We start from the raw sequence: 13,123 nt of genomic DNA, 5'->3' as shown, positions 1-13,123 counted from the left end.
TTGTGACGTGCCTTGCATGAGTCTTAGTCATGATATGAACTTGCGCATCTCATATTTTTCATTTTGGTCCTCCCCCTCATTTTGCACTTTAGAGCATTTCGATGATATGATAACCAAATATAGTCATTTCGCATGACATATCTTCTTATCAAAAATAGAAAATTAGTAACATGTTATTTCGTATATAAGAAAAATAATCTGTTCTGAGAAACATCACCTTCTAAAAATGTCCTCATGAAAACAGTCGTTGAGCAGTTACGCGTATGCAGACATTTTTCACAAAGAATAAATTTTATTTCAGGAAATTCACATTGAAAGTGGTCTAGATCTTTTCTCAATACAATAAGTAATAAAACTAAGCCACCTCCTCATGTCACTCATTATACCAGATTTCATCCGTAGCATGGAACTACATTTTGGACTACTTCACATGTAACACTTGAGTAGTCACTTCCGGTTTGGTGAAATCCGTCCTTATTTAAATAGCTTACTTTGTAACTTCTTTTTATTGGCAGTATTTAATAACCAAGACCATTTTTCTGTGGTACAACATGAATGGTAACTGAAACCTTTAGGTGTATTTTGACATATCTCTACCTGGTAAGGATTTTTTGTAGACTTGTTCCTATTGAAAGCTTATTTTGTAACTTTTATTATTGGCTCTACAGAGAAACATCATATGTTTAGGTGTGTTTTGACCTATCTCTATCTAGGAAGATTTTTGTGGACTTAAGATAACTCTTTGTGTGGATGGTCCTTACTGTTAAATCACTTTAGTTTGAGTCAAGATATTGAAATAAAACTTGTTTTGATTGGCTGAAATATTTATATAATTCAGAGTCAACAAGTAATGGGCTGGACATTGTTGCCCTTTGGCCTTGAACATTCTAGTTCTCTAGAATGTTTTCAACAACTTTAAATTAGAATATTGTAAGATACTGTCATAGTCATTCTGTTATTAAATTTCAGAAGAAAGGTAGTTTAGCAGTATGAAGTGCTCCAGCAGCACAAGTGGTGCTAAGGGGCAAAGCAGATTTTGCCCGGAATGTGGATCAGAGATGGTAGAGGATGTAAAGATTGATACTGCGGTAATTTGTAATGGTAAACTTGACGGGAAGCCTTGTCAGTCAGAACTTATACCAGGACAGAAATTCTGTACAAGCTGTGGAACTAAAGTTGACCAGTCACTGTTCAACATTCAAGAGGAGAGGTGTAGTAAGTGCAGCAGCCTCCTTTTCCCTGGGAAACCATTCTGTGCTGAGTGTGGTCAAAGAAAAAAAATACCCAGTAAGTATACGTGATGACAGCCTATAGAGTATGCACTGAGATTTTCTAATTGTAATGGCACTTTTTGTATAGTGTCATATCATATATCCTTAGAAAATGTCCCTTTTTGAAATCCTCTACCAAAGGCAAAAGGGCATAGTTTTTGCAGTATCCATCTCCTGAAGTCTGTCTGGAGCCATATCTAACGGCACGGTGCAGAGTTCTGAAATAAAACATGTTAGAAATGTTTTAACACTGCTATAATGGGGGGGGGGGATGCCATCCTGCAAGTTTCAGTTAGATCAGAGTTATGGCGCTTGATTAAGTCAGAAATATGCATTAACCTTTAGAGTGTTAAATTGCTAATATGGACAGATCCATCATTCAATATGGGCAGTACCACTTATTATTTAAAGGATTTTTGCTGAAAGTTTACTGACTTAATAGTGAATAGTTAGTGCAGGCTAATCTTTGTCTGCACTGGGTCCTAAATTTAAAAAGTGTTTGTTTGTAGTGCTCCGACCGACCCATCAAAATAGTCCTGACCAGAAATTTTTTTAGGCAGTCCAGAATAATTTGCTGCCAGCAGGCTAAAGGTTAAAGGGCATAAATTTGTATGTCGCATATATTAAAAAAATTATTTAACTTAATAGTGGTAAATCATCAGAGGATTTTGATATATATAGTATCTGAAGGTTTGCACCTGGTGTTCTGTTTTGAATTTCTCTCAGGGAGACCAGAGTTATTGTCCTTGGCTTAGTGAAAAATTCTCACTGATAGCTTAAAAAATTGTGTTGTATTAATCTTAAAAATATTTCACATACAGTCATGAAACCATGTAGTAATATTATCAGCACCTGAGTTTTATTTGGATTTAACTCTGCATTACCTGAGCTATGTCCCTTGACTTAATCAAAAATATGCATTAAGAGTCCTAAAACATCAAAGGTTTATTCTGTTGTCAATATTATATTTATAGTCTACTTGTAAATAGTGTACAAACGTTTAAGACTCACTTGGAAGATTGGGCCTACCTAATTTTGTTGCTCCAATAAATGAAATTGTTATAACTATTAATTTTCTTACAAAATATATAATTAAGTATATTTCTTTTTCATTTTTAAATGTTTTGTGAATGCAAATATTGTAAAATTGTAAATGTTATATTAATAAATCATCAAATAATATGAAGGTTACATTGATATACATCAAATTATACCTAAAAGCCAAAGAATTATTTATTATAATGTTTTCTCAGTCAATTTATACCATAAAGTATTTATGTCGGAAGAAAATGCATAGAATTGTAGCCGTTATTGTATATTTGTTATCAGAAGGAAATTTGATGCATGTCCTTGATCGAAGAAAAAATAAGATTAAGTTCTGTATCTTGACAGGATATTTGTCAGGATATGAGTTATATGACCCGGGGAAGTGCCAACGCCTTTAGTATCTTGAACAATGAAATGGGTCCAATCACTAAGGTGACTATGTCTTAGACTAGCTGACAAACGAAATAAATTGTCCTTTGTTAAGACGTATAGCTGGTGAGACCAAATATCTCGTATATAAAATTTTCTCTGGCTACCTTGCCTAAATGATTCGTGTACCAATGATTCTTAAATGATTTCAATTATGAGCTAGATAATTTCAGAGATCAGGCTAATCACTAACTGTTCCAAACTAACAACCTTCAATTAATAATAGTAAGCCCTTACTCTTAGGCTGGAGACTGTATACTTGACTGGTCTTTTTGCTGAAGTTCCCATAAGACAATGTCTTTGAATAAACAACATACGAATCATGTCGAGTAGATGCTCGGCCTCTTTCCTCTTAATTGAAGTTGCAACTCTATACATTTGCCCTGACTCATGGATGCTCAGCGCCTATATGCTATCACATGTAGCATTCAACTACCATATAGGTATATCCCCGATGCCTTGGCTGTACTTCGCCAATAACGCTGAACCGTCTATAAGCTTGAACTCTCCAACTCTCAGTACATTACCAAACTCTGGGTCTCTATCTCAGCTTTTCGATGCTCAGCCTATATTTGCTATCGTCTATAGCATTTAACTACCCTTAAGGTAAAACTCCTATGCGCTGGCCCTATACATGTAGCTCGAAACCTTGTTGAAATTCTGCAACTCTTTTTTAGTCTATGAACTTCAAACGTCTTCTTTTTAATGATTTATCCACCCTGACAGTGTAGTTGCAATAACTTCCTTATCAAGGTACTGGGATAAGTTATTAGTTGAACCTCGATGTGTCTTCTTCGATCGCTGGATACCGAATGCCCTCTCTGTCATCCATCTACCTATTTATACTCAGCAGACGTGCTATTTTTAGAACTTGTTTCTGATTGGTCCAAATTAAACATAGCGTTTTACAACGAGTACTTGATCTATCAAATATCTGGTTCCCTTTAACTTTTGTATATGACATAATGTGTGATGCTGGGATCCAGCTATCCACATAATGAACCCAAATCAGTCACAAATGATCCAAATTTTTATTATTTACAGCAATTCAACAATAATTATAGCAATGACAACATGAAAAGGGAGTCAAGTACTATCTATGCTTATATGTTACATTATCAATATTTCAAATATACAAATTATTCTGACAAATAGCCCCCTTCTCAAGAAAATACTTCAAGTTTTTCATAAACATGAAGAACAATTTGTGAACAACTCTCTTTTTCTTTTTACTATTTCTTGATTTTTTTAAAAGATCAGTTACAACTTACACATATAATCCATTATTGTCTGCTTAAATAATCAGCACATACATTTTCTGTTCTTTTAATTTATTCTACCTTGAATCTCTAACACTGCAAAAACAATGCCCATCTCATAATTCTTGAACTTTACATTTCTGTATATAACTCAGTGGAGCATGATCAGTCCGGAGGATAAATTCATTGCTGTACAAATACTTTTGAAACTTCTGAACTCCAAATACTATTGACAAACATTCTCTTTCAATTACCAAATAGTTTCTCTCTCTTTGAAGCAATTTCTTAAGCATCACACTGTAATATAAAAGGTGGTGAGAAGTCTGGTAACCGTAGAATAGGTGCTTGTAAAAGCAAAGTTTTTAAAGTATTAAAAGCTTTGGCATGTTGTTCTTCCCATACAACGTTATTAGGTTTTCCTTTCTTGATCAAGTCGGTCAGGGGTGCTGCAACTTCGGAGTAGGATGCAATGAATTTTCTGCAATATCCTGTTAGACCAAGGAAGCTTCGTACTTGTCTCTTAGTCTTACGTTCGTCAGCATTCCTTATACGATCTAGTTTATCATCTTCCATTTCCAACTGATCGTTTCCGACTTTATGTCCAGTGAATGAAATATCACTATATCCTATGAGACACTTTGATGGTCTCAATGTAAGCTTTGCATCCCTAACCCTCTTAAAAAATATCTTGTAACATTGACATATGTGTGTCCCATGTCATTGTGTGACCTAAAATATCGTCCACGTAATTCTCAGCATTTTTGCATCCTGTTTTGCATCATTTCATTAAATGTAACACCTGAATTGATCATACGAAATGGCATTTTCCTGAACTGAAAACTTCCCTCAGATGCTGTGAATGCTGTCAAGTGCCTAGATTGCTTCTCGACAGGAATCTGCCAGTAACCTTTGCTGGGGTCTAATTTTGTGAAGTTTTGATCGGATATCTTCATCATTTCCCATAGGCTTTGTATCAAATTTAGTTACAGAATTCAAACGTCCAAAATCGATACAAAATCTGTTTGTATTATCTTTCTTTTTTACCATAACGATAGGGGAGTTGTATGCAGAGATGACCGGCTCGATAATGCCTGCTTTTAACATGTGTTGAACCTCTTGGTTAACTTCATTTCATTTTGCATATGGTATGGGGTATTGTCTAAAGTAGAAAAAGTGGAAACTCCACAGGTCGCTCAACACGACAAAAACGAAAATTTTGCAGCCTCGGTTTGATTGAGCCTGTTCATGGACGGTAGAAAAGACAAAATTAAAAAGCAGATACCATATCCTAGGGGTGATTATACAATACCCAAAGCTATGAAAGCGGGAGTATTGGAACCACCCAGGCCTAAACAGTACCAATAACACGACATAAAAGTCGTGCTGAACGATCTGAGAAGATCAAAATATAACAGCCCTGACAGGTTCTTTGGTTATTAGTTCGACCTTATGTTCTGCGGGATTTGTAGTCCCAGGACCTTCTGTGAAAATGTCTTGATATTGTTTCACGAGAGATTTTATTAGAGTGATTTGGTCTTCAGATAACCCAGGATTAATTTGTACATCTTTATAATTATGTTTCCGACCCTCCTAGTCTGATAAGGTCAAGCAAATTTTCGTCATCAACCACCCCGCTCTCTGTACTTTCATTGGCCTAAATCACTGCAACACTTCCGGTTTAAATATCTTGTCTTTCCTCATATTTTTTTAGTGAACTGATATGGTAAAGCCCTATTTTGTCACCGACCTTTATAATCCATTTTATTGACCACATTGACTATTTCATAAGGTCCTTTCCACTGGAGCATCAACTTATTGTGGTTAGTGGTAAAAGTAACAGTACTTTATCCCCGACCTTCAAATTTCTGTTTCTGGCACTCTTGTCATAATGGTGTTTGTATGTTTCTTGTGCTGCATGCAGGCTTTCTCTTGCTACTTTACATGTTTCCTCCAGTCGATTCCGTAAATCTAATACATATTCATACGTGTTTCTTGGGTCTGGTGTTTCAGTTTCAGTCCAAAACTCTTTAAGAACTTGCATAGGTCCTCTGAGTGTCCTGCCATAGAGTAGTTCAAATGGTCAGAATCAAATACTTGCCTGTGGAACCTCCCGTTATGCAAACAACACTGCTGATAAATATCTATCCCAGTCTTTTGGTTTTTCTTGACACATCTTTTTCAACATACTCTTTAAAATACCAGTCATACGTTCACAAAAACCATTGCACTTTGGGTTATACAGAGTTGTGAACATTTGTTTCAGACTGATCAGCCTACAAACTTCTTCCATCTGCTGTGAGGTAAACTGACTTCCTCTGTCACTTAAAATTTCGGATGGAAATCCTACTCTAGAAAATATATCTAACAAAGCTTTTTGTCTCTATCTTAGGTAATGCAACTGCCTTAGGGTATCTTGTGGCATAATTGAAAACCGAAGAATATACCGATTTCCTTTTTCTGAAACAGGAGCAATAGGTCCTATTAAATCCACAGCCACACGATGAAATGGTGTCTCAATTATTGGCATATCTCCCAATGGAACCTTTCTAACTTTTTCTTTTGGGATCATTTTTTGACATATATCACACGACCTACAAAATCTTTTGACATCACTAGTCACCCCAGGCCAGTAAAAACTTGTTTGTATCCTATCAACTGTCTTTCATATTGATAGGTGTCCTTCAACTATCGATTCATGAGCTAAAGACATAACCCTCTTTCTGAAATCAGTCGGAACTACAATTTGCTTTATATCTTTGACAATGCTGCCTTTCTTTTCTTCGAAGGTTCAGTAAAATACATCCTTCTTGACTTCATACATAAACGTAAAACCACACTTTGTCTTCATTTTCTTCTTATCAGAGGAATATGTTCACAGTTTACCTAGGGTATTGTCCTCCTGAGCTTTTTTTAAACGTTCGACATCACGTTCATCTTGTTTGGTTTCGGCAGTCTTCAATGATTTTAATGACTGTTTTTCTTTCTCAGCCTTTGCTTTTGATGGAAAATATTGTTGCAGCTGTGGTAACGAGAGCACAGGCTGAGAAAGAATAAAACAGTCATTAAAACCATTGAAGGTTGCTAGAGCCCGTCCGCTTAGCTCAGTAGGTAGAGCGTCGGTCTACGGATCGCGGGGTCGTGAGTTCGATCCTCGGGCGGGGCGTATGTTCTCCGTGACTATTTGATAAACGACATTGTGTCTGAAATCATTAGTCCTCCACCTCTGATTCATGTGGGGAAGTTGGCAGTTACTTGCGGAGAAAAGGTTTGTACTGGTACAGAATCCAGGAACACTGGTTAGCTTAACTGCCCGCCGTTACATGACTGAAATACTGTTGAAAAACGGCGTTAAACCCAAAACAAACAAACAAATCTTTTGATGGAGACTGATTTCCGTTCCTACTACTCAAGTTAATGTCTGGTCTATCAGAAGCCCCTTTGATATTTCCAAAAACTAAATCGCAGATCAAAGTTGTCTAGACCATGGTTTCAACTTCGCCTGTATAATATGGTGTGTCTATTTGTATCTTTGCTGAAGGAAATATCCTTGTACGTCCATCAATAGCAACCATAAGATACTTCTTACCTAACATTTGATTCTCTGATACGAAATCTTTCCTAACAGCTGCCAACTCACAACCTTTACAGATTTTATTTGTGAGATTCAGCCTTTTTTGTTGACTTTGAGTTTTTGGCATTTTCAGAAAAATCACAGTCAACAGAAATGACTGAAAGTTACAATTGACTTTTATAAGTAAATCGGCTAATTTCAGGCTGCGATTTTGAGTCTAAATATGATTTTAAGCAGTTTTGAAACACTTGATTTGTAAATTTATAGATTGAAATACCAGATGCATTTCTCTTTAAGGTCAGAAGTATATATTCAAAACACAGAAATATTTGATAAAAGAACAACATCTTTACCAACAACAATCTACCTGACCAATACATGTTCTGCCGTACTGTCCCATAAGATGGATACTTAAGATATTCTCAAAAAGTTGTCCCCCTTAAAAATGAGTACGGGCATTTGTAAGGAAATGAAAATAAACAATTGCTGAAAACATAACGTTCATCCTATTTATGTGAAATTTCAACACTGGGACATTATTACAAATGTCATCAAAACAAAGTTATATAAAGTTCTTTGAAAATGGTGAGTTTTTAAAGGCGCTTAACTGTCTGAAAGTGAGGCCCTTTTATGCAGGCCATTTCCTGAACCCAATGTATATATCAGTAAACTGACAGTTGCTGTGTAGAGTAATGTTTTATATGCTGTTCAATTTGCATGTGAAACAAACTTTTCTTTTTATGCTGTTGTCTTATTTTTTCTCTTCAAAATGTAAGGCTAAATCTTTATATTCTTAGACTAATGATACACTGAAAATAATAATATTTCTCTTTCAGGTCTAAAAATTCAAATTGGTGTATAAAACTTCAGATTTTTGTAATCAGCTCAACTTTGATGTACTTTAAATTATATCACGCTTATATAAATTATGATAAAATATTTTTAGAAAACAAAGGTTGGTGATTATTGGTAAGCTGTCATTTTTAGCTCGAGTATTCGAAGAATAAGTAGAGCTATCCTACTCGCCACAGCGTCGGCGTCGGCGTCACACCCTGGTTAATTTTTTCATACTAGTCCACATTTTTACAAAGTCTTTTGAGATAAAGCTTTGAAACTTTCAACACTTGTTTACCATCACCATGTCCAGTTATAGGCAAGAGTACATAACTCAGTCAAGCATTTTGACTGAATTATAGTCCCTTTTGACTTAGAAATCTGGGTTAAGTTTTTCGTACCAGTTCATATTTTGACAAAGTTTTTTGAGATAAAGCTTTGAAACTTTCAACACTTGTTTACCATCACCATGTCCAATTGTAGGCAAGAGTACATAACTCCATCAAGCATTTTGGTTGAATTATGGCCCCTATCTGACTTAGAAATCTTGGTTAAGTTTTTCCTACCAGTCTACATTTTGACAAAAGCTTTGAAACTTTCCACCCTTGTTAAATATCACCATGCTCAGTTATAGGCAAGAGTAAATAACTCCATCAAGCATTTTGGCTGAATTATGGCCCCTTTAAACTTAGAAATCTTGGTTAAGTTTTTCGTACCGGTTTATATTTTGTGTAAAGTATTTGACATATGGCTTTGAAACTTTTATAACTTGTTCGGTATAATAGTCTCTATCAATAGGCAAGAGTACATAACTCTGTCATTATTTTTGGCTGAATTATGGCCCTTTTTGAACTTGGAAATTGGTCCTGTTTTAGTATATGTCCATGTTTTGTCAAGACTATTTGACATATGGCTTTTAAACCTTAAACACTTGTTTATCAATATGATTTCCATCTGTAGGCAGGAGTACATAACTCTGACAACTATTTTGGCTTAATTATGGCCCTTTTAGGACTTTGAAATTTGTTCAGTTTTTCTTACAAGTCAGTGTTTTGTCAAAATATTTGAACTGTGGCCTTGAACATTTGAACACTAGTTTATCAACATGATTTCCATCTGTAGGCAAGAGTACATAACTCTGTCAACTGTTTTGACTGAATTATGGCCCCTTTTTGGACTTGGAAAGTAGTTAAACTTTTCATATAAGTCCATATTTTGCCTGACATATAACATAACATATTCGCCATCATGGTCACACATTGCCATTTAGTGCAAGACTATTCAAAATCAACAAATACAGGAACATTTTTTGTTTAATCCATTCTTTTCTTTTGTCTGAAAATCTATGGAAATATTTTGAGCCCATTCTTCAATCCATTCTTCGAATAGCCGAGCGCGCTGTCATCCGACAGCTCTTGTTAGTCTTCTACCCTGGTGTGACTCGGCGCAGAAGAATCATTTTCAAAACAACATCAGGATGACAGAGTGATTACACAAATTAACACAAAATTACACAATTTTCTAGGTCAATTACCAACCTCACTTGATCAAGTTCCATAACTCTAACATGTTTTTTGGCAAATTATACCCCCTTTGAGATATAAAAAATCCTGGTTAACGTTTTACATGCAAGTTACTATCTCCAAAACTAATGCAGATATTGATTTGAAACTGCTATTGTGTCTTTCGGGTTATAAAACAAGGTGATAGCATAAAATCCCATAACTCTGACTGCATTTTGGCCAAGCTATGCCCCCTTATGGATTTAAATATTGAAGTGAAATTTCACGTGTTTCTTCAGACTTATAAAGCTAGATTATAACATCAAGTCCCATAACTCTGACATTTGTTTTATAAAATTATGCGCCCTCTTGAACATAAAAACTTCTGGTTAAAGTTTTGCATGCACGTTACTATCTCCAAAACTGATGCAGAGTTTTAGTTCAGTTTTCTTGAAAATTTACTTTAGCTTTGAAACTTCATACATTTTTGTTATCGATTAAGATGAGTAAGAAGGCAAAGAACTGTGACTCTTTTCTTGCTTATGACCCAGCACTTACAGACGAGTGATGGCACCTGGAGGTGGTGCTCTTGTTTTATCAAGAATTTTCAGGGATAATTTGTCATACAATATTACCATCATTCTTGTTTGTAACAAGTTTTCTTTGCTTAGTTGAGTAAATGTAGTTAGTTATGTTGTTTATTTTCTGGCAGGCCAACCATCAGACTCAATCAACACAGAAATAGAAAGTGGAAACAGCTCACAAAACACAATACAAAGCCAAAAAATATCTGACAAAGAGTCAAGATCAACCAAGACAGATTTGAGGTCTTCAGAGATGCAGAAACTAGTATTTGGAAAAGTGGTTGGCTGGGGAGTAAATCAGAAAGATACTTCAGTTGAAGTGACATCTCCACATAAAAGTAGCTTGTTTTTGGACAAAGGTAAAGCAGGTACTCAGGAATCAGTTAGGCCAACAAAGGCAAAATCTAAACAAAGTGTAGCCCCAGAAACTATGGAAAATACAAACAATAATCAGTCAGAAGATGAAGAAATGAAAGAAAAAAATGATAATGATGAAGGCTCAAGTGTTAATCCAGGGACATTCAAAGAAGAAGCTGAACAAAAGTATGCCAAAGACAAAGAAAACAAGGTAATCTTATTTTTAATAACCTATAAGATACTTGGTCATAAATATTCCAAACCAGAAATCAATATCAAAATTAACGTAATTATTATACAACTGAAGGAACATATTATGTTTTACCCCCGGTGTCCATCCGACCATCTGTCGGTCTGTCTATCTGTCTGTCTGTTAGCAATTTTGTGTCTGCTCTGTAACTCTTGAAGCCCTTGAAGGATTTCAAAGAAACTTGACACCAATATTCACCACATCGGGATGATATGCTGTACACCTGTTCTGGATGGCTCGTTCAAGGTCAGGGTCACACTTTGGGCTCAAAGGTCATATAAGTGTGTTTTGTGTCCGCTGTTTTACTATTGACCTCCTGAAGGATTCTAAAGAATCTTAATACAAATGTTTTCTACATTGAGACGATATGCAGAGTGGCTAGCTTCAAGGTAAAGGTTATACTTAGAGTTCAATTGTCATACAAGTGTGTTTCGTGTCTTCTCTATTACTCTTGAATTTGAAGGATTGTAAAGAAACCTGACACAAATGTTCACCACATGAAGAGACTGCAAGACTTGCAGAGCGCATGTTCCGAATGTTTCGCTTCAAGGTCAGTGTCACACTTAGGGGTCAAACTTCATTGCTCTGTAACTCTTGATTTTGTTTGTTTGTTTGTTTTGGGTTTAACGCCGTTTTTCAACAGTATGTAGCTCTTGAACCCCTTGAAGGATTTCGAAGAAATTTGACACAAATGTTCACCACATCCACACGATGTGCAGAGCACATGTTCTAGATGGCTAGGTATGAGGTCAAGGTCACACTTAGTGATCAAATATCATACCATCTTGCATATATTGGCTGCTTTGTGGTGCTTTTGTTATTGTACTGTTGTAATTTTCATTTACACTAAATAATCTAACTTAAATTAGTTAATAATAGCAAAAATCAATGTTATTTGGCAAAATAACATAATTATCTTGCTGTTTGCTTTCAAATTCTATTGCAATTAGAGAAACTGTTAGCAAATAGTATGGATCCTGACCAGACTGCGCAGATGCTGGTCGCAAAGCCACTATGTTTTCTCATGATGCAGTTCAATTAGTCCCATTCTTTGGAATCTCGGTATTACACGTCAGTGCTTCATTTCCGTATTCTTTGTATTGTGATTGCCATGTGTGTTGGTTTGTTTGTTTGTTTTAGGTTTAACGCCGTTTTTCAACAGTATTTCTGTCATGCAACGGCGGGCAGTTAACCTAACCAGTGTTCCTGGATTCTGTACCAGTACAAACCTGCTTTCCGCAAGTAACTGCCAACTTCCCCACATGAATTAGCGGTGAAGGACTAAAGATTTCAGACACAATCTGATTGCCATGTGTCCTTGTCCGTCATTTTGAAATCTGTATCATTTTGTTGTCAACAGTTTGACTGTTAACTCTCTTCAGGTTACCACTTTGGCCCAGTCTTAATGAAACTTGGTGAGAATGTTATCTTCAATAAAATTATGACCAGTGTCTGGTTTATCTGGGGTCTCTAGATCAATTCATAAAAAAGCCTTGTTAAAACTTTGGAGGCCACATTTTCTACCTTATCTTCAAAAGACGTTGTCAGACATGTTTGTCACTGAAGTCAAGTTTGAAACTGAGTTACCTGAGGTCTTAAACTGGGTCATTATGTCAAATCACAGAAAAACCTTGTTAACATGCTAGAGGTCATATTTTCAAGTTGATCTTCATTTAACATAAAGCGTTTGTCTCTTTGAAATCACGGTCAAGGTCAAAACTTCTTAACCTTAGATGAAAACCTGGGTGTCAAGGTAAAATCATAGAATAACCTTGTTAACATTCTAGAGGCCACATTTTCCATTTGATATGCATAAAAATTGTCAGAATTTTTCACTATGAAATCTATATCAAATTTTAAACTTGGTTACCTTAGGTCTTAAACAGTAGGTCACTTTGTTAAATCACAGAAAATCCTTATAAGCATTCTCAAGGCTACATTGTATCCTTGATCATCATAAACCTTTATAGGAATATTTGTCTCTATATGACACAGATGTCAGGTGTAAAACATGTTTAC

General features: G+C 35.7%; 1 protein-coding gene across 2 annotated transcripts in view; it reads left to right on the top strand.

Annotated features, from left to right (window-relative positions):
• LOC128551156 (uncharacterized) overlaps positions 1-13,123 on the top strand; it is a 52,340-nt gene that overhangs the window by 19,783 nt on the left and 19,434 nt on the right. Inside the window, exons 2-3 of one of the 2 annotated variants that reach the window (XM_053531635.1) lie at positions 970-1,287; positions 10,626-11,065. In XM_053531635.1, coding sequence (XP_053387610.1) covers positions 990-1,287; positions 10,626-11,065 — 738 coding nt within the window. In that variant the 5' untranslated portion in view covers positions 970-989. Of the gene's footprint in view, positions 1-910; positions 1,288-10,625; positions 11,066-13,123 lie in introns of those variants that run through there. The other variant, XM_053531637.1, reaches the window with a different exon arrangement.

This window comes from Mercenaria mercenaria, chromosome 19 (genome assembly GCF_021730395.1).
Source record: "Mercenaria mercenaria strain notata chromosome 19, MADL_Memer_1, whole genome shotgun sequence".
Classification (NCBI taxonomy): domain Eukaryota; kingdom Metazoa; phylum Mollusca; class Bivalvia; order Venerida; family Veneridae; genus Mercenaria; species Mercenaria mercenaria.
This window is presented reverse-complemented; position numbering and strand designations above follow the sequence as displayed.